Source organism: Falco naumanni, chromosome Z (assembly GCF_017639655.2).
Source record: "Falco naumanni isolate bFalNau1 chromosome Z, bFalNau1.pat, whole genome shotgun sequence".
NCBI lineage: Eukaryota > Metazoa > Chordata > Aves > Falconiformes > Falconidae > Falco > Falco naumanni.
Window position 1 is genome coordinate 40,556,707 of NC_054080.1, and position 22,545 is coordinate 40,579,251.

The 22,545-nt window shown below is 37.5% G+C and overlaps 1 protein-coding gene across 1 annotated transcript in view; it reads right to left on the reverse strand.

Annotated features, from left to right (window-relative positions):
* Positions 1-13,257, reverse strand: part of LRRC2 (leucine rich repeat containing 2) — a 52,332-nt gene extending 39,075 nt beyond the window's left edge. The window contains exons 1-2 of the mRNA XM_040580580.1: positions 13,133-13,257; positions 3,329-3,539 (exon numbers count right to left, since the gene is read on the reverse strand). Coding sequence (XP_040436514.1) covers positions 3,329-3,539; positions 13,133-13,257 — 336 coding nt within the window. The remainder of the gene's footprint in view (positions 1-3,328; positions 3,540-13,132) is intronic.
* Between the last annotated feature and the right edge of the window lie 9,288 nt (positions 13,258-22,545).

Below are 22,545 nucleotides of genomic sequence, written 5' to 3' on the forward strand. Positions count from 1 at the left end.
CCAGTACCCAGGTCAGAGGAGGACTTTCAGATTCAAAGGGACTCACTGAGTATATGCTCTTCAAGCATGAAGGCTTGATATTAACCCTACTGACAGCGTTATTCGATTTCCTTTTAAGTTTGTGTGACCATGCTGTTAGAAAACCTTTGTGACTTGAAATGTCTAGAGGCTTAAACTGCACGTCTCAAAAAATTAGCCTAAACATGAATGATAATTAGTAAGAATTAATCATCCACAAGGAATTACGGGTCTGCGTAAACAGAATACAATTCCTCAGAACTCATATGCTGTAAAATCAAGCCCTACTCTCTTTAGCTAGTGGTCTGTGCCTATTTCTGTAACCTAACATTCATTGTATGAGCTTTATTTTTCCTCAGATATGTTTAAGTAATTACAAGGAATTATTAGGAAAATTATTATTAGGTCTCCCCCTGATGCAAATACATAGAAATTTCAATGGCATTTGACAGGTGGGAAAAAAAGTGGCAGAGGGGTCCTGGAAGGAAGAACATCTTAGTAGGATTTCAAAATGTGTTAACTGTTCTGATTTTCTCCCTTACAAAGGTTCTCAGGAGGAGATCTAAGATCTTTTCAAAAAAGCACTCTCCAGGTGATTTTCAAAACAATTTTCCAAGCTATTCCAGTGTATGATGGGGTGTTTTATAAAACCCATTTTTAACCTGATACTCAACAATGCAGAATCAGTGGGCCAGATTCACTGTTATGCTGTATGGATGTGGAGCACGAGACGATAGCATCTTTGTTACATGTCTACACTTTTACCGTCTAGACAGCCTAGGCACTGATTAATGCCCAGCACAAGCTACCATTCTAACTGACTGCAACGTGGCAAATAACATCATTAGCTGATCTGTGCACTCAGCTCATTTGCTGCTGAAGTTTCCAATGAGAACCCTTCCACTGAGACCTATGGCAAGGATGTGGTAAAGCCACTTGCTTTGATCTTGAAAAATCCCTGTGCTGGGGATTACTCCTCCTGAAGACCTAACTTCACAGCATCCAGAAAGAGAACTGCTACAGCCCAGAAGCAAGCCCTGTTCTCAAAATTAAATCTGTAAGTCATACCAACAACCTACTCAGATTTAGCTATCAACTGTCTGGAGGATATATTACTGCTTCACTGATGAGAGGAAAGGGGAAACATAATGGAAATACTTATCAGCTAAAAGCAAGTGAGATAGAGGATTGAGCAGCCAGTTCCCAAATGGACACTTCACAGGGCTGTGCTGTTTGCTGCTGCCAACCCTAAGTGGCCAGCCAACAGCAAGCTGAGCTGGCTATCTGCCTGTAAAACTGCACAGGCAATCCCAGCTCTGACTTCTCCTAGCGCCTGAATGCTTAATCATCCAAACTTTCATCTCGTAGGTGTATTTGTGTGTGCAAAACACATTAAAACAAAACCACAACTGATACCACAGGTCCCAGCTATGTAACACACAGGTTTCTCTGAGAAAACTGTCACATGTCCGCAGACCTTTTCACATGCAAATTACCAGCCTGTGCAGCTTTGGTTGTATAGTCTGAAAATTCATTTTGCCTAAGTGCACTTTTTTGTGAGAGAGCAATAGGGGAAAAAAGTGTCATGTCTGATTCTGTCTTTGGTTTAGAAGCAGCAGTCGAGATTTAAGAACACAAAATAAATGACATGATTTGTATAACCAATGCAATTTTTACAAAATTTCTGCAATAAAGTGAAATATACTTCCTTCAGAACTTTATCAAGAGAATTTTCACATTTTTTTAAATCATTTTCAGCTGTTAGAGACTGGTGATGTTCTTTGATTTTTAATAAAGCAGCTTTGATTTTATCTTTGTCTGCAAACACCTGAACTATGTCACAGTATCTTGGTGAAAAAGAAAACCCACTTTAACCAGGCTAGAGCTGGACAATGAGGCACAGTGGTTGTGTGATGTGGCCACAGAGAGCACAGGATATGTAGACAGAAAAGAAGTGCAGGGTGGTTAGGAGTGTACTGTTCAAGGTAGTATTATGTACATAACAGTACACTGATAGCTCTTAAATGTGATCTTTCAGTGTGTCAAATTGAAATTAAATGCTCTGGAAAGCAGAGCAAATTATATGTGTTTGATTTTGCCTCCTAAAGTGAGGCTTTGTTTATGGTGACAAAGCAAAATGTTAACAGTTTGCCAAAAAGAGAATAAGCAATAGAAAAGTTTAGTTATACAGCTCTCTGCTCCCTGATGCACTGAAAATATTTGCAATTCCTACTATATCAGTGTCTAGGGAGCTGTAATATCTTTTTTTCTTCTAACTTACGTACAAAGTTTACAGCACAGGGAAGTGTGCAATATAAGACTACACAACTTTAACTTCATTTCCAATATCCAAGGCTCTTGAAAGATGAAATGTGATAGCTCTCCAGCAACCAGTCCTACCACATGAATGGCTGGCACCGACTGAAGAAATAGCCTCCTTACTAGAGTTGGATGGGAAGCAGGGTTTTCTATTTTTCAAAAATTTCATCTATTTTGTGTTTATTTGGAAAAGAGCTGAGGCCAGAAAAAGACGAAAGCTGAGAAAGAAAAATCTTCATATTCAAAATCAAATCTGGGGTAAAGTTATATCAAAAGAACTGTTTTAGTAAAATTTAGCCATTTGATCAATTGACTTTTAACTTGCATTTTTTGTAATGAAGACGTCAAAAGACTTTCATGTTAATAGTGTGTACGCTAAATACATTTCAGTCAAAGTTTTAACATATCTAGAAGCCTTCAGACCAACCCTATTCTACCTTTTGCTGCATTTTGAAACAGCACTAATTCAGAACTTACTTCCAAACAGCTGTTTCACATCAAACACAACTGCACATAAAAAATGCTTTTTTCAGCAAGGCCATTGTGGATTGATGCTAATATTAGTTTTGATTTGAACAGAGCTTGACAAAAATGTTAGCACACCATTAGAGCAAGAAGACAGATGTCTTGAGTAGTAGAAGACATCAACAAGCCAACAAAGCTGAATGTTTTTTGCATCTTTTTCCACCTACTGGGGAATTTCAGAGAAAGATACCTTATTGCAATATGATTGCTTACACCAAAATTTTTGAGAAGGCTGAATTACATGTATCAGTAGAGAATTTAAAATAAGCATATTTGAAAACTAAGCCACTAGTTCAGAGTAAGATAGGAAGTGCTTTTGTCACTTCTAATACTGTGAAAAAGCATCAATCTCATATGCATTGGCAAAAAAAAAAAAAAAAAAAAAAAGGGGGCTTTGGGGATTGGAAGTTGCAGTGCTAGGCTACCCAAACTCTTTAACAATAGAAATATTTTCCATTATAATTACCATCCACTGCTCTCCAGAAAGCTGAAAAATAAACTTGTTTTTTTCCTTATTTGCTTCATCTGACAAAGCACGCCTCTTCTGGAGCTGAGGAGCCTTTCCGTAATTGTCCAAGATCTTTTCATCAGTGTTTACAAAGCCATTCTTGAGGTATTTTGATTGAGGAATGCCTTTCTTCCGGCACTCTAGTATGAAATTCCATTCCTGCTTTATCCTGAAATAGTGTCAAAAAATGGTTTATGTGAATCAGAGGAAACAATATGGCCAATAAGCCTTACAGCTTCACCTTTGTTGCACAAGTACTGAAGAAAACAAAAATATGTATTTCATGTATTGACCATTTTAAAAAAAAACAAAATAAAACAAACGAAAATACCCAGTGTTCCTGGAGTCATGCTTAGATTTTCTAGACTCACACACAGATTTCAGATGAGCAGGATTTCATTTACAGATTATAAAACAGATACACTCAGGGAATAACAGAAAAGTAGAGACTAAGCACACTGTCACAGAAAACAGCATGAATGATGCCCGTTATTTCAATAAGGTAGGAAATATATTCTCACAGAACAAGTTCTATGCATAAACAAAAACAAGGACCTGGTGATATATGTAAAATTTTTAGTTGGAATGAAGTCATTTTAGAAAGTAAGAAGTTTAGAAAAATTCCTTTTCCTTGCCCTTTCTTGTTCAAGTATAATGATCTTTTTTTAATTTTTTACACATTATCTTCCAATATCATTGTACCAGGTAGAGGCAGAGGTCAAAGTTACCACATCAAGTACTTTCAGATTCAATTTCAGTGTTACTTGAGGCTTACCTCCAGGACAAATTTTTACCCATATAACTTCAGGTGCAAGCTGAATTTGATATAATGAAACACAACAAAAACACATGCTTTAATTAAAGAGGGATTTATTTCAGCTTACTCAATTAAGGAAGAGGTTGATCAACTGAAGCAAGACTTCTTTATACCAAAATAAGACTGTGCAGAGCACCTTGCTTCATAAATCTGATCTCATGCTTTGAATGCTATATTTTTGTGAGATTCATTTATGTGATCTCCACCCTCTGCCAAATTTCTTTAAGCTAAAGACTTGAAAACTGACATGTGAAGAAGGACATAAAGTTCAGGACAATGTGCCCCCTAGAAAGAGTCGAAAGTGGTATGTCCTATAAAGAATCACATGTAAGTTTGTAAAGTTCAAGCAGGAATTATCAAAACCTGTACACCTATTCACAGTTAAGCAAGGGATTCTGACTGAAATGCTAAGACATTAAAAAAATGGCACATGAAACAGAATGCCTGGTTTTAAGTCACATACAAGAAATCTGTTATAAACTCAGGTACAGGAAACATCTTTCAAACTTGGTGAAAACAAGTATTTTTGGGGCACTCATAGCAAGGTATGAGATAGAAACTACAGGGCAGAATATATTTATGGGAATATGATAGCATAGATTAAAATTTGTATTTGACTCAGTGCTATCAAAATAAATCTTTAGGGATCAAAACTGCGTGCCTAAAAAGGCAAGGTATTACTGAGGCAGCTGTAAACTGCCCAGCACGAATTGTGGCACTTACTGAAACCTTAGGGGATGTTAGGGAGAATTTAAAGCAGAGAGCACAGCAACAGCAAGAGACTTCAGCTATCAGCATACACACAGTACATTAATGCACTGCAGACAATATACACTTTCATACTGTTTATCAAACCAGCTAGCTTGAGAGACCACAGGAGGACCTGATGTCATTTCAAGGAGCAGCACACTGTACATAGGTCATCAGAGACCTACAGAAAGCTCCCTCTATAATGACAGCAGTGTACTCCCATGAAACATCTTTATAAAGAGAAAATAAGGAAAAACATCTACAAATATTTCAGAAGATGAGCTGCATATAACAGTGAAGTTGGTTGAACATCCAGCTCACTGGGTAAAGTGCTGGCAGACTGCACGAAGACGGCACAATCTCAAAGTACATTCTAATGAAACCACTGTAAGGATCTCTTTCTCCTCTCATTTCCAAAAACAGAAAAATATAAAAGATAAAATGGCATTTATGTTCAAATGAAGAAATTAGAAGGCAGAACAAATTCTGGTAAATTAAATGTAAAATCACAAAAAAACAAGTGAAGCCACTTACTGCAGGTATACAAATGAATAGGAAAAGGATTTCTAGAATATCAGAAGCAGAAAGCCTCTCAGAGAGACGGTAGGAGCAATAACTTATCAAGGTATGAAAGGAGCAGTGAAGGAATAGTTAAGGAAGTTATTGAGAGCTGCAGAAAAGTTATCCTTGGCTTCAGTTTTCATTAGAGAGTTCAGTATGTTCTTTATAAGTAGGCATCTGGAGGACTTTCTGATATTTAAAGTGTCAACAGAGGATAACTGAGAATAAAAAATATACAGATTTGAAGTAAAACTCCTTGTTTCTCTCAGTGTCTGATTGTAGACTGCTTTATACCACAGCAAGCTGTGATATATAAATGAGTTAGGAAGAGAAAGGTTGGACAGACAGAAAACATGTCTAGCAACATCTTCAGCTCAAGGAGTCACTCGAGCTACTACAGCTGCTAGTACAGTGATGGAAGAGTTCACCACCAACCCATAGTATCTCAAGATCTTTTCTGAAGGTACTTGAGATAACAAAGACACGAAAAAGGTTATAGCAGACACAGGTCCTTAGCCCATTTTGTGATCCTTCAATATGTTGCATCTGATATTTCTGGTTACAGAGGGAGAGACAACTGAGTACCTGATTGCGCAAGGCAGACCTGCTGAAGGGTATCCCCTCCAGCTGCACTGTGGAATCACTCAGATGTTGGAATGTTTCAAATCAACAGACATGAAAGTTGAAATATGTCTTTCAGGACCAAAACCCTGGCATTCTTTTTTTCTAAAATATTCTGAGTGATTCTAGCTTTGCTTACCACTGCTGCTTCTCACTTCCCCTTCCAGTCCTCCACATACAGCTTTTCTGTCCCTCTGTGAAACTTTGCATTACTGACCTCTCATTTCCATGGAATTCCTTCATTTTCTTACAAAGCAATCAACATTTGATCTCGGTGCATAATTCAATGCACTGAAAAAGCTTGCCGCAAAGATGCTTTTTTTAAATTCATTGCTTTTCATTCATGCACAAAAAATGACTGACTTGTTCCTCACAGTATAAATTCTAAGAACATTAGAAGCTTAACAAACAGAAAGAAGAGGTCAAGAAGTCTAACTCTCAATAAGAAATAAGGCATCTCAGTGCTGGCTGACAGGTAGACCCCAGGAAGATGACAGCAGAGGTCTCAGATCTAAAAATTTTCTCTCTCACAACAAGGAATTTGAAAATAGCACAAAGGAAGCTACATTAAAGATGAAAGAATAAACTGTCCTGTGCCACTTTACTGATAACATGTACAAAACACAAATCTCAGGAGGTCATGACACATTGTTAGCAAAATAAAATAAAATCCACTTAACATAAACTGCTGTTAACCAGATCAGTCAGTGAAATATTGACCTCAGAGAAAAGACAGGCATTAAAAATTAAGCCTGTTTAGGAATTCAACATTAAAAACATGCACTAATGTGGAAATCCTGGGTCAAATTTATTCTTTACTTATACATTAAATGATGGCAACATGCACTGTTAATCTTTTAAAGAATGTCTGCTTATGGTCACCAGGCTAAGTACTGACAAACACATTTTGAACAGATGGAAAGTGAATTAAAGCAGAGCAACTTACATGCATAATTTTGTACAATACATCTCAGAATGAAAACATTATATATCCTAAGAGCAGAGGCTCTAATATTTTACAACCCCTGCTTGCACCCTTGGGGTACACACTAACCAAGTGAATCAATATGAGCTTTCCTGGCCTGGAGGTGCAACTTACATTAAACTGGTATGTATCGTTAAGCAAAGATTATAAAGCTGTAAGCTGCAGGTTACAATTGAGATCAAACCAAAGGGATCTGTTCAGTTACATGGTTGTCACTCAGCTCTGTCTTTGTCAAAAAATTGAAATGATGGTAGTTCTTAAAGGTATTTTCATAAAAGACCATTTTAAGTCTTCCTTTGGTGATAATCCTCAAATAAAACAGAATTACCACCACATTAGTCCTATCTAGAGGCTACCATGTGAATCTTCAGGAAAGACATGAAAGGCATCTGAAAGTGTGGCAAACAGGAAAAAAAAAAAAAGACCACACAAATAAAATCAGCCTTTAAATGCACTAATATACTTTCAGAGAAATTTAATTTCTGGTCTTGGCACTTTAAAGGCTCCTGATATTCCAGGAACACATTTTCATATATGACAAACAAATGAGTTGGTTATTAAATCACATCTCTCCTGAAGTTTATGTCTTTTTATTACTGTTCAGCAATAAAATATTTTGATCTGCCTCTAGAGCTTGATCAAACAGTTGCCATCAAATTAAAGAAACAACCACCATTTTCAATATTCAAAAAGTGGGTGTTAGTCAAATCAAGCCTAATTTAGGTGGGAGTATGAACAAAAATAAGTATTTTTTCTGGACACAAGACAATGAAAGCTAAGATTCCAACTCAGCTAACTACTCCAGTATTTCCACTTGAATTAGGCAAATAGTCCAACTAATTTTAAAACAAGCTGATTGCATGCTGCTTATATTTGTCAAAACAAAAAAAAAAAAAAGTTATGTGTCATACCATCATCTGTAACACAAAAGCACACCTAAAGAAGACTAAATGGTAGAGGAAAGGTTAGTCACTAAAGCAGACTGTAAACAGTAGAGGAAAGGTTAGTTCTAGCAAGCTGTTTCCAATACATGGCTGTTTCTCAGTAAACTTTCAGGACTAATAGCATATAGATATGAGACAGGAGCCACACAGAAATGGAATAATCAAGTAGTTCCAGTCTGGTTAGTGCTGAAGTTGTCTTCAGGTAATCATTCCCCAAACATTACTTCACTATTGGAGTATGTCTGCAGCAAAAAGATTTAACAACGTATAATTTTTTTTATTATTATTATAAATATTTCCCTTCAAGGATATGGGAGTCCCTTGCTTGGCATTTTAGATCCTCCAACAAAATCACAATTCTAATCAACCTGATGCAAACAGTTACTGTAAAATAAATTCAGTGATCACACCCTTCAAAGGAGCGACCAGCTTGGAAAACAAGAAGACTGCATTAGTAAGGATTCCAGAGCCACCTCCGTAAATGAACAGCAGCTGGGTTTCTTCGAGTGGTTCTTCCTTCTGCAATTACCCACTGCTCAACATCCGATTAGGAGGTCTTGAGGAAAAGCTGTTACTGTAGACAAAGAATGGAAGTTTCATTAGATGGCACTGTTACCTCTAAATCTGGATGGAAGAAATAGCCAGAGCGCTACATGGTGACACCAGTTTAGTACTCCTGGGTGATGTTTAAATCAGAATCACTAGCCACTCAGGATCATTAAATAAACCTATGGAATTTTTATAAAAGCATGACAGTTAAACTGAAGCTCAGCCCAAACTAATATTCCTGATGGACATTTGTTTCAAATTCAATTGGATTGATTTAATTTCAGTCCCTCTACCAGGCTCTTCCATGGATTGTAAAGGATTGTGGCTGAACAGCAGCTCTTATCTTTCAACACATTTGTGTGCATTATATTAGATGCAAGGTGTGTATGCACAAGTACCTAAGAACAAAGGCAAACAACTTAAGTGGTTATTAGTGCTGCAGATCTACTCCCAGCTTGTTGCCTATAGTTTCTGTTTGGGACGAAGGACTCACAAGCCTGAGTTTCAGGCTTGCTTAGAAAAAATACTGAATTGGCTATTGAGTAGGAGAACAAAGGTAAACATCACAAACAAAATCGTAGTTCAGGTACAGACAGTTATAACACTGAAGTTTAGCAGAGAGATAAAGACAAATCTATTTTATTAAACAAACACATAACCTGTCAGGGAAAAAAGTTACTGTCTGCCTGCAGAGTGAAAGTTTTCTTTTGACATTTAACATTCAGGAAGTGTGTAGCTCAGGAAATACGTGCACATTTAGCTAGCCAGACCTTGAAAGGAAATTTCTGGAGAAGAGACACACTGGAAGAGGTGGCTGAACAAGCTGTTATCTTTGCTGCATGTTTGGTTGGTGGAGAGCGGAGGCTGTGCCATTTCACAGCTAAGATTTAGATAGCTAATCTTGGTAAATAGCTCTGCTGTTTCCCCACTTCAATGTTTAATTTGTTGACCTTCAATTTTTACCTTACCTGCTTTTCAGACAAAAGACAAATATGTTGCAATCCTTAAAAAAAAAAAAAAAAAAAAAAAAAAAAGCTAACTGTAAACTTTCACTCTTATTCCCTTTCCAAAACAATAACTAATAGAAAGGAAAAATTAAATGGGAAAATCAACATACCACATCAAGTTAGCCTGACAGCATTCAGGATTTCAGGATACAATATAAAATCATTCACTACTACCACAATCTAGAAGATGAAATATAAAACAATGATATAAACACAAGCTTCTTTCCATAATATAAACTCTCATAAACATGGAGATAACCACAGAACAGTACGCATTTTTTGTAACCTTTCATGTTTCATATTGTATGGGAGATTTAGAATGGGCTTGTCTGATGGGATTAAGGACATGAGGTAAAATGAAATTAATCCTACACAACACGGTAGTGTTTCTTTTTATTTTATACTCAGTTGCTGGTTTATATGTGCTCCCAGAAGCAGTGGTTTTCTTTTTATTTTATACTCAGTTGCTGGTTTATATGTGCTCCCAGAAGCAGTGGTTCCTTAAACTGCCATACTTCCACAGTCCCACAAAACCAAAGGGGAAACAGAAGGCTGAATAAACTCTACTTAAAGTGATGTGATACCAGTGTCTGAGATCCTGATATGAGCCTCTCACAATACTCTGAAGTAGACTGTTCTCCAGAATCAGCTTTCACTGGCCAGCTGCTTAAACATGTTCTAAACCAGTAAGTTCCCAGAATCTTTGAAGACTGTACCATTAAGGCAAACAAAGTTCAAGCTCTGTGTTTATTTGTGAGGTTTTCCTCTTAGAAAATCTTCAATCACAAACTAGAAATATCTCACATGTGGCTGCTTACTGACCCTGCATGAACTAAATTACTTTGCCCCAAGGCAAGCAAAGTTCCCTAGAGGTTAGTAGGGAGTTTTTCCTCAAATAATACATGCTACATTTCACGACATAGTACCAGGTAGCTTTCTACATAGCAACACTGCTAAACTGGTAAAGAACTGCACAGTCTCAAGGGCATTAGTGAACTGTAGCCTCTTTCAGAAAAATTGGACTTTAAAAAAAAAAAAAAAATAAAAGCAAAGCAGCCTCAGCAGGTCAGATTCCAAACCCATCTGTTACACAAGTATATTTGCAGAGAAACTCTTAATTTCAGCCCTACTTGGGAATTCACTCCAGCTGCAAGCAAAAATAAATATTTAGAATGTTAAATGCTAGAATGCAGTCCCAGTTCAAGAAACTGCCTTCTTTGAATGTCTCCTTGGAATTACTGTTTTGGGTCATAACCCTTCCCAAAATGCTTTCTTACTGTGACTTGACAGTAAGTACCAGCATTGATTTCAGTGGCTTTACGTGACAGTGATAAAATATTAATCTCCAAGTAGAATATCAGAATTTTGTCACTCATGAAACTCCCTAAAATAATGAAATGTATTTATATATACAGGGAAACATTATTTCTATTAAGCATTTATTTATAATAATGACAATTATATTTATACTTTTGATACACTAACAACAAGCAAAATCTTGTCCTATTTTTGGCCCAACTATTTTCGGGAGCACTGAAAAGCATCTAAGAAATAACTTGCAATCTGACTATTGGGTCCTGAAGACCAGTGGTCACTGCACATTTCATAAAACAAAGAGTATTTTCATTTTAACATAATTTTACATTTTATTACCAATACTTTTATGACTTTGACCATTATTTTACCAGATTAATCCATTATATGAGGCCTGCATCATAAGAATGAACATGAGCTTTCCTGATAAAGTGCATCAAGATAAAGTACTGTATGTAAATTGCAAGCTAAAGGAAGAAAACAAAAAGAGAAATCCTTTGTGAATGCTGAAAATACACTTGGAAACTTTTACTTCTCTGTGTCATATCCCAAGTTTCTCATCTACAGCTGATGCAGGAAGACAAAAGAATGACTTTGGACCTCATTAGTGGAAAAGATCAGAACAAGCAGTCAAGCTCCACTCTTTCAGCTGGAGGGGTGGCTACAAACAAATAACCACTGGCAGAAATAGCAGGGAGAATGTATTTTTATAGAAAACACAGGTCACAGTAAGAAACGAGGCTTAACATAAGCTACTGACAAAAATAATGGGAGCTGAAATTAGCTACTTCAGAGCACATAAGGTTACCCTTTTCCATGTAGAAGTTCCTCATGCTTGGCACTTCTTGCACTAGGCTTTGTTTGGCTTTGCTTTTATGTTACTAAACTCAGAAGTTATCTTCTGCACCACAGAAAACCAAAACCTAAACCAAACATGACAGGGGGATGTTGACATTTAGGTCCATTGGGACCAACCTTTCATCAGTTCTCAAGATGAGTGCATGTGCCACTAGAAGCTACAGGTATGGATTCCTGGTCATAATATTCTTTTTATGAAGAAGGTCACAGCAGTACCCCAAGAGTTATCTGTAAGCGTAACTCATAAAGCAATTTTTTTCTGTCCATCAGCTCATAGCAAAAAGCAAGCTTATCCAACAGCTCATAGCAAAAAGTAAGCTTATCCTTGCTAGAGAATTTAACCTGAAGGGCGACCTTCATTTTTAAATTTTTTTTTGTTAGGATTATAGTTTTTAATGCAAGCTTTGGGTTTAGATAGGAGAACCAAGACTGCAAATATGGATGCTTTGAAGAGAAAGGTCTTACAGAAAGGGCAATCAGACTTTGTATTACTCTGGTCTCCTCTTAGCCCAGCTGCTCTGTTGTCAGTGAAGCTGCACTGGCAGTGAAATATCTGTGAGTCTCCTGAGATGGCCAAACCACCACATGAAGGTCCAATGCAATTATGCTCTTAAACAAGGGCACTGTTTAACCCTGTACATTTTATGTTTAATGCAGAAAGTGGGTTTTATTGCTTTCTTCTCTTCTCAGAGTGGAAAAATGGTAAGTCATATATATGTTTCCAAATGGGAATGACCATAAAGAAACCAAAATATTGTTTAAAAAAAACCCATAAATTAAATAAAAATAAAAATAATAACAGGATTAGTGGGTGCAAGCATTATAATAAAGGCTGTCTTTAATAATTGAACAAGAAAAAAATTCTCTGATAATTCTTTTATTCTACTCTTTTTGTCCTATTAAGAAGCAATTGTATGTGTCCATTTATTTAATTCCTTTCCTTCCTCCTGTCAACTGAGACATAAAGTATTTCCACGTACTGAATTTTATGAGCACGTTTCATTAATTTCATAACAAAAAGCCATACTTTTATATAGCATACAACAATAGAAAGGTACAAAATGTGTTATTTTTCTCTTCAAATTAAGTCTACACAGTAGACAATAAAATATACCATTATTAAATCACAATGTACACAGGAAAGAGCAGGGACTAATGAAATACAAGTTTAGCTTGTGCTGCATTTCCCACAATCATCTGAAGAAAGGAGGTGAAAAATCATTGAAATCAACACACACACACACACACACCAAAAAAAAAAAAAATTTAATCATCTGACAATGCTTAGTATATAGCAATGTTAGTGGATAATAAGAATGGATACCATTAAATTTAACAACATAAAAGTTGGCTTACTTCTCCAATGAGCTTTTTTCTAATCTTTCTTTCTCTTTCCTCTGACGTTCTTTGTTCTTCTTAACTCGAGTTTCCCACAGTCCTCTTATGAGAGAAAAGTCAAATATTATCACCTGATGCCCCATACTGTCAACATTAAGATTCTCCTGCAACAACAAGCATCATGAACACCTCAGGAAAGGAATAATGAGAAAAATAAGGAACTAAATTATCAGTAAAATTAAAATTATTTGTGCAAAAAAAGTTGAAGTCACAAGAAACTTTAACATAGTATGCTTTCCGTCTTACCCAATTCATTTGGGGTTTTGTGCTGGCAGTAGTCAATACACCATACAATTGTCTTCTACATAAAAACTATAGCAACAGCTAAATGGTGACTTTTTTGTATTCTTTTCCCTTTCCAAAATAAAGGCACAGTTGCAAAGAAATACTAATTTCATTAAGTAACACTGATGAAAATAACTTTGAAGACTTTGTATTTTTAACAATTTATGTAACTAAAATTAAAACGAAATGTCATAAAGAATTTATTCATTGTAAGTCACAAAAAAGCACTTTATCTTGGGTCATCATGTATTGATGTTTATGCACCCCAGCTATTCTGTTCCAGTGGAATGTAGGAATTTCCAGTGTTTGCACAGGTAGATGCTTATCTGTGAAAGGCATTAAAAGACCAGCTCTGTAACATACAATGAAAACTTACCTAAGGCAGAGATAAGGTAAAGAGTTCCCCACCTACTAGTATGCATAGAATTAACTTCCAACATTCAGAGATTTGGTATCAATGTATCATATGCAGTTATGAACTGAGCTGAACTGGAACCTAACTCACCAAGATTTCCATATTCAATTAGAGCCACAGAAACTTCTTGCATGAACCCTTCCCCTACTGAAGTCCACGACCAGGCTCTCATTCCCTTTAACAGGCATGATGCTTGAGTATGACCCAATATGAATGCTACCTTCTTTTTACTCGAGGAAAAAAATGCACTGCAACACCTTTAACAACCCCAAGAGATGAAGACCTCAGATTTACATCTTGTGAAGTACAGCAGGAATGGCAACAGGATATTCCTTACTAAACTGTAGCAATGAATCAGTACCAACAAAGAAAACAAATCACCTACTAAATCACTAATGCAAATACAGATACAAATCTTGATAAAATAGATAAAACTGTACTCTCTTGCTTGAAGCACTGGTGAGGGTACAATCATCACAATACACTGGTTTTCATGAAATGCAGCTAGACTGTCTACAGATCACTTCTGTCATGCTTACTTCTTTATAATATGGTTTGCAATATTCTTCATAATATGGACTTGCAAACAAATCATATAAAATGGATGTTCAAAGCCTTTTAAAAATAATTGCTTCTACCGAGATAAAAAGCAGAGAAAACAAAAATCTGGGGTTTTTTTTATTCGATTGAGATTTCATTAGATGCCACATTTATTATACTACTAATAAGCTAAAGGAAAAAAAAAGAGAGAGAGAAAAAAAAAGAAAACAACAGCAGACCATCTACTGAGCATTTAGAGAGCAATCTGCCCCTTCCTTTACTGGGTATTTTCAAGCTTTCATTTATTACTTTTTCCTCAGACCTTACTGTGACCATTTTTTCCAAGTTCTACATCCTTCAGCTGGGGCTATTTATTATCTGTCTTTCTGCTTCAATACTGATGAGGAAGATTTTCCCCTCTGCCTTTTTCCTCTTGCAACTTTGTAACTCTCCCCTTTCTTTTTCACCTCCTTTCACTTGTACATCTCTCCGTAAGACATAACACATAAAGGAATAATTTCTTCTGAGCCAGCAAAACACCCTCAGGTCCTCTGGAAAATGCACAGCATGGACTAAAAAGGATTATGCATAGGTACAGCAAGAGAAAAGGTTTCTACCTGTTCACCTTATCTGTGATCTCCATAAGAAACATGCTTACAAATACCTCCAAGTACTGGCACAGAGACTGGTCAGAGACCAGTATTTTTCTATGACATAGTCTTCTGTATCTTAGGATGTTTATATAAACTGCCATCTTTGCTGTTCATAAAGCTGTTTCCATTGCTTGTTTATCTTTTCAAGCACTAACAGTGAGGCAAAAATAGTTCCCAACCTGTCTGGAACCAATTGCTGACAACAGCCAAGTCAAAACCCCATTAATAGCAGGGTAATGAGAACAGTGACCTTATTCTCAGCAGAAAGGTTTATCTATAATCAGCTGCATCCTTCTAAAACATATTCACTAATAATTTACAGGAAAACATTTACCGCATAAAATAAAACATTCTCCTCTGCTGCCCAAATCAAGAAGCCCAGTGTCAAGGACTTTCCCCTCACAGTAGCTGCAGACCAGCAGTCACTCTACTCTGCAGGATCTAATTCATTTTAATAGACCAATTCATAGCAGTGTGCTTTGGTATGAGGGCTACTGCAGGAGCTGAATTGCTGAGCGACAGTGAAGTGGCAGCTGGACACTTGACCTCTGTTGGAACTAGATGGCCTTAATCAACACAAAGTCTGAATAAACTGTGAAAGTACTCTATTTCTTTGACTTTCTCCCCACATTCCTGTCTCTCAGGTTGTCACCTGTTCTTTATTGAGACACTGATTTATTAGACACTCACACTGAAAAGTTCATACAGCTTTTATCCACATATTGGATTAGGCTGCAATGCAGTGCATTGGGCTTTTTCTTCAATGGTAAAACCAAGCAGAGGAGGAACATGGGTGGGAGGTGAGCAGTGTCCATCATAACTCCTCAGGACTAACCTCTTCAGAAGGAGCAAAGCCACAAATCCTGACCAATTCACGGGGTGCCTAAGGCTTTAGAAGTATTCAACAGGACAATTGTGAAACTTTGATGCTATCTCCAACTCTGAAAAGGTCACCCAACAGCTTTCACAGGGTTGTTGCTTTTCCCCATATCCTAGTCCAAACAATGGGCATGAGGAATCAAGTGTGATGGCAGAATGTATATTTCCCAGAGTGCAGACACCACCATCTTCCTGATGATAAGAAGCTCTGCAAAAAAGATAACCTGGCAAGCTGGCAGAAACTAAACTTACCTGTTCCTAAGTGTAGGTTCTTTGGTGTGCCTGCTCACAAATGCATGAATTTGTGACAGAAGCAGCAAATACCAATAATAATTTCCATTTCTAGAAATACATAGGGCTGTACCTGTTCAATTTCACATGCAACAATTGCTTTCTTCCAGTCACGGGGTTAGGCCTGCACAAGAAAACCTAAAGCTATCCTCCGTTACTCACAGGTGGAAAGTTACATTTGAGTAGAGAAATGCCTCATTTTAGGCTTCTTCCTAACTTCCTTTCAAGTGGTATTCTACATCTGTGTTCACTCCCGTACTCAGACTCTTCACAGGTAATCACTGGGAAGCATTTTACTGATTGTCAGAAATCACAGAACCAGTGAGGTTAGAAAGGGCCTTCTGGAGGTCACCTAGTCCAACTCCTCCTCAAAGCAGTCACATGGTTGTTCACTCAAATCTACACATACATCAGCTCCCTTCCTCTCCAATTTCCCCATCCTTGTGTAATCCAGCATTGCTCCTTTCACACCCCATATTTACACATGTTCATTCAGGACAAGCTTTGGTCATACTTAGGAGAGTTACCCAACCCACTAACACAGCAGTAAGCAAAAAAACAAAAAACATACTCAAGTTATTTCTCACCCAAGAAACAGGCAACCTTCCTTTTATTAAGGACAAGTCCTGACCATAAAAGTAACTGTCACCTGCAATTGCAAGACTCTACTTCATAACTGCACTGAGTTTGCTGCCTAATGTCATCTTTCTTGCATGACATATACATCTAAATTATGCAGTAGATCATCAACACACCTTTCTTAGATGATGCATTGTTATAATGTTCATTCAGTCTTATGAGTTATCAGTGATATAGATCACAAAGCAAGGCTCTCAGTAATGCATGATAACGAAAGCGCAGTGCTTTCCAGGGGAAAAGGGATTCAGGAACATAAAGAGAAGGCAAAGATGTCACTTACAGAAGAATCATTTGTGAAGAAAACAGTTCCCTGTGTAAGACTGTGGAAGGAAATAATCTTATCCCTAACCATTTACATGTCCAAAGAGGTAGTCTACAAGGACTTAATCAATATTCTTAAAGGGCAACATACTGGGAAGTCAGACTGATTTCTTGTCTTTCTTGTGATGGTTATCTCAGAAACAAAGCTGGCCATACAGGACACATTTCTTCTTTTAATGATTGCAGTATTTTCCCTTCATAATCAGCTACACATTACATTTAAGGAAATATTATAAGTAACATATATATTTAAAGTAAAATTTAAAAAGAATAATTTTTATAATAAACATTTGTGTTACTTGGCAAAGTGACACTAGAGATTCTGACCAGAGAAACTTGCACTAATGGCAGAGGAAAGACGTTTCCCTTTGCTTCACTCCATCCTTCTTTTTATACTTTTCTTAAGAAGAGGAAGAAGAAAAAAATAACACTTATCTTGGGGGGGGCGGGGGGGGGGGGCGGGGAGGAATCCTTTTGAACACCATTGCCTTTGCACATCTTCTCTTCCTCAACCAGCAGGTTAGAGGTTAGATCATCAGCAAACTTGTCTCAATTTTCATCAATAAGGGACTTACAAGAATCCTTATAACTAGCACTTCCCTTCTCTACATTCTAAACCACAAATTCCTATTTCTCCCTTCAAGGCTGTACTTTCAGTGCCAGATACTGTGACCTACAAATTTTTCTCTATTTCACCATACTAGAAATGCTTTCACTAAAGCACCTTACTAAGCCACTCTTCTAAGCAACTCTCAACCTTGCCCTGATATAGACCCCATCTCAACAATGAAACCCATCTTTACTTCTTTCCAAGTGAATTTAATAATCTACCATATCTCTAGACCAGCAGAGGTGAGAAGCATTTCCTTACGTAAGAGCACTCTTTTGCTATCAATGTTTGGGTATAGGTCTCTGATTGCCATGAGCTATCCCTGCATGCATGGGACAGAACAAATGCCTTTACGGACACTTTTGTGAGACTTCTGAACTTAAAAAGAAGACAATGTCATTCTTTTACGATCTTGCAAACATTTTAATCAATTAACTGTATATATAAACAACCCTTTTAAAATTAAACAGCCCTTATGTGTATAAAGATACCAATACTCTTAAGCATTTGGAGGATTAGGTGGCAAAACAACAAAATCCTAATGATGATACTCATCATGTTTTCATTTAAATGATACAATATTAATGCCAAATGTTATTGCTAGGAAAAGAATCTGCTTAAATATCTGCATAGATTATTTTTATTTTATCATTTATTTTATCATTTATTTTATCGTATTGTATAAATTCACCTAAAGGTACACAGACAGTTCTCTAGCATGTACTTCATTCAGACTTTCTTCTTTAAATGAAAGAGTACCCAAGAGCTCTAGATCATAATCTATTCAGTAAGGTGCTGCAAAACTACAGAATGAAGAAGATATCTGCCTTGTAGTGTTTATAATCTTTATTAATCCTTATTTATTGTTATTCATATTGTCGCTACAAAGATATGTGTACTTCAGACCACAGAATCATAGAGTAGTTTGGGTTGGAACAGATCTTTAAACATCATCTAGTTCCAAAGCCCGTGCCATGGAGAGGGACACCTTCCACTAGACCAGGTTGCTCAAAGTCTCATCTGATCTGGCCTTGAACACTTCCAGGGATGGGGCACCCACAACTTCTTTGGGCAACCTGTTCCAATGCCTCACCACCCTCACAGTAAAGAATGTGTTCCTTATATCTAACTCAAATCTATCCTTTTTCAGTTTAAAGCCATTCCCCCTTGTCCTGTCACTACAGGGCCTTGTAAAAAATCCCTCTCCAGCTTTCTTGTAGGTCCCCTTTCAGGTACTGAAAGTCTGCAATAAGGTCTGCCCAGAACCTTATCTACTCCAGGCTCAAAAACCCCAACACTCTCAGCCTGTCTTCATAGGAGAGGGGCCTAGCCCTCTGGTCATCTTCGTGGCCCTCCTCTAGACTCCTTCCAATGCCCTTTTCATGTTGGGGGCACCAGAACTACCAACATCCCCAAGCCCTTTTCCTCCGGGCCACCAGTAAAACTGGATCAGTCTAGTATGCTTGAATACCCTTGCTGCCTTCAGCTACTGATATGCCCACCCCCTGCTTAGGACTCTGCCACAGACCAGCTAGATGTTTCCACAGGCATCCTTGACAGTAGTCAGTGACAGCATGATCACTTGTATGTGTTCCCACTTGGCCTCTGAACTGAAAGGAGGCATTTGACTATTTTTTTTTTCCTCTGGGCTTAACAAAAAGGGGGAAAATTGTGACTTGCAATATGGTTAGAAGTGTAACAAACTTGGGATGTGGAGGAACACTCAGGCAACTGGGTTTTAAAATGGAACAGCCCTTTGGCAGCTACTTTTGTTTAATGTTGAAGGAGTTTCATCTCCGCTACATGTGCTTGTGTCACAAGATGCCATGGTCTTCCTGATCTTAGAGAAGCAAACTCTTTAAGGATGCATAAGCTAAAAGGAACACTGATTTCCAGACAGAAGTGCTCTTCAAACCAGCAGCTTCATTGAATGAACAGGTTGAAGCCCTTCTGCACTCATCTCAGCATTTAATATCTATCAGTGTATAGCTGCACTGAAGAGCATACTACCAAAAATAAGGGCGACAAGATCTTTGGAAAGGAAAGGGGAGAAGCACAGGGGAAAAGTCATCTTAGATACGATGGCTGTGTGGCCTTCCAGGACTAACTGTACCAACTCTTTTACAGATACTCCCAACATTTTTTGGGGAGTTTTACCAACATTATCACTGTCCTTTCTAGAGTGAGCTGAATACAGCTAGTCATAAGCCAAAATTATATTGGCTTTATTATACTACAGTCTAGCCTCCTCTGAGCATAGCTGGCGCCAGTGTTAATGCTGGCCAACTGGTCTGTGCACAGTGCATTCTGTAGAACAAGACCTGTGTCTTCTCTTGAGTCTGGAAGGTGTCCAACATAGTTTTGATACTACAGATACAGCCAATATTAGTCTCTGTTACAGCCCTCCTGAGTTCACATGGGGCCTGGTTGCCCTCAATAACAGCACTGTATGTACTTTCCTTTGCTGTTTTACATGCGTTACCAAATTATTAATGTTTTGGTTTTGTCAATTTGTTTAAGACCTTATTCACTTGGGTCTTTTTTCTTTCAGATAGTCACTGTGGGAGATCTGCTGCAATGGTATGAATATTACTGGCAGGATTACATAGGGGGAAATGTGGTTGAACATATTTGCTACCAATCCTGCAAATAATTTCTTAGGAAATAAGTTCGCACACACTGTGCTTCAGAATGATCAAGTCATTTATCTCACAAGTCTTTAAATAATTCAAAGGAAACCTGACATTTGGATAGCAACTGAACACATTTTTTGTGTTATCAAGGAAAGATTAAATTACCGAAACACACTGTGATTGAAAGAGCAAGAAAAATGGTGACAATGTTCATAGTACGCAACTATATTGTGCTAACTGTGCACAGCTTGTAAGGTGGGTAGTTCTTCCCTATGACACTTGGAGAGCGGGAGAGGACTGCAAAACAGGAAGTTGCTCTTCCCTACCTAGTCTTGCAGCCAGTAACAATCTCTTGTTCTACAGCAGCAAGGAATAATCCTTCCTGCTAGTTTGCCTGATTTGTCTGTCACTAGATTTGCTGAATGTACAGATTTGACAGAGTTTTGGGTCAGGGATCCAAGTTAGATCATGCTTCAGATCACATATGCATTCATGTGATGGCTGGGTCCTGGGGACGATGGGCAGGGCAATGCGATGGATCACAGCAGGTGCCCCCCTGAAGGCCTGGGTCTGCAGACATCCAGCTAATGCAGCTACACCATGAAATAAATAGCAAAGGAAAGGGAAAAACTGGTCCTCGGCTGGAGAAAGCAGTCCTGACACCTGGACGCAAGCCCAGATGTTTTGGGAATTCAAAACGTTCCCTCCTGCTCTCTCAAGAGCACAGTCACAGCCAGCCAGCTACGAGATAAACAAACACAGACAGTGACACTTTCAAGCTATTAATTAGTCCAGCTTTCTCTGAAGTTAATTTCAGAAATTAGTGTCTTTGCATATCATGGGGCTTAATCATGAATGCTCTGATTTTGAGTTGACTGCTTTAGCTGTTTCATAAATGAGGTATTTCAGAACAGAATCTGACATTAGCCTCTTTCACACACAAATAAATAACTTCCACATTGCTTACATACCACAGCTAAGAGAGAAAGTACTCTAGTCCTTATACTTCAGGTAGAAATAACTATGAATATCATAAAATATAAAAAGATACGTGAATATACATATGCAAAAGCTGAGCTTAGTTTCCACACATTTTTATGTGCGCATTTCTCTTTGTCCAGTACTGCAGCATGTTTTACTGACAGTTTTCATTAATCAGTTCCTATTCTAGATGTAAATTAACCAGTCTCACAAACAAGATTCCTCTTTATCATTGCATTCTTCACATCTTGATTTTTAGACAATTTTTCACAGGGTTATTCATTAATTAGGTCTTTAATTATGGATTAATTAGCAACTGAATTACAATATTCCTTATACTTCCTCAACTCTTGTAGCACTAATATGTTTGCCATCAAGCATGATAGATGTTACATATGCAAGGGGATTTATTACAGATGTATTCCCCGAGCACTTCAGTGAGCTGACTAATTATTCAAAGTGATTCTTCCACTGACAATAAAGCTAATGAAACAGTGGACTGACGTCTGTGACATAAATCCATTCTTTTTTTTTTTTTTGATTGGACATTGCTGAAGAGAGGTCTAATTCTCATAAGACTAAGATAGGGCTGATGTATTTGAAACGGGCATGTATTTTAAGTCTGTTTCTTGTAAAAGGAGAAACAGTAAGCTGAACAGTGCATTATATCTTTTTAAACATGGTGAATCTATGAATGTAGCTGTAGTCAGCAGGTGAAAACTATTGTCTTAGCTAGTAGACAACAGAGCCTTGGGAAAACTAGAGCATGTGCTAGGAATTTATTAGAGAGACCCCACTTAATTACTCATGCAAAGACCCATGGCAAATAAAACTGAACTCCGTGTCACTGAACAAAACATGGAGGCTTTCATATAGAATCAGATTAGCTTAATTAAGCATAAAATTACAGTCTCAGGTTTCTCAGACGTGTTTTATGCCATCTATTTTTTTAGCACAACATTTCATTGACTTATTGTCATTTGTCTTAAGGTTAATGGACCTGGACCATCCTCAGGAAGTGAGGCTACTACTATTACATTTCAGGTACAGCATCCAGCCTCTGCAGTTATCTGTGTGGATGACAGTATCATAAATGTTATTTTATGCTCCCTGTCCTAACTGGG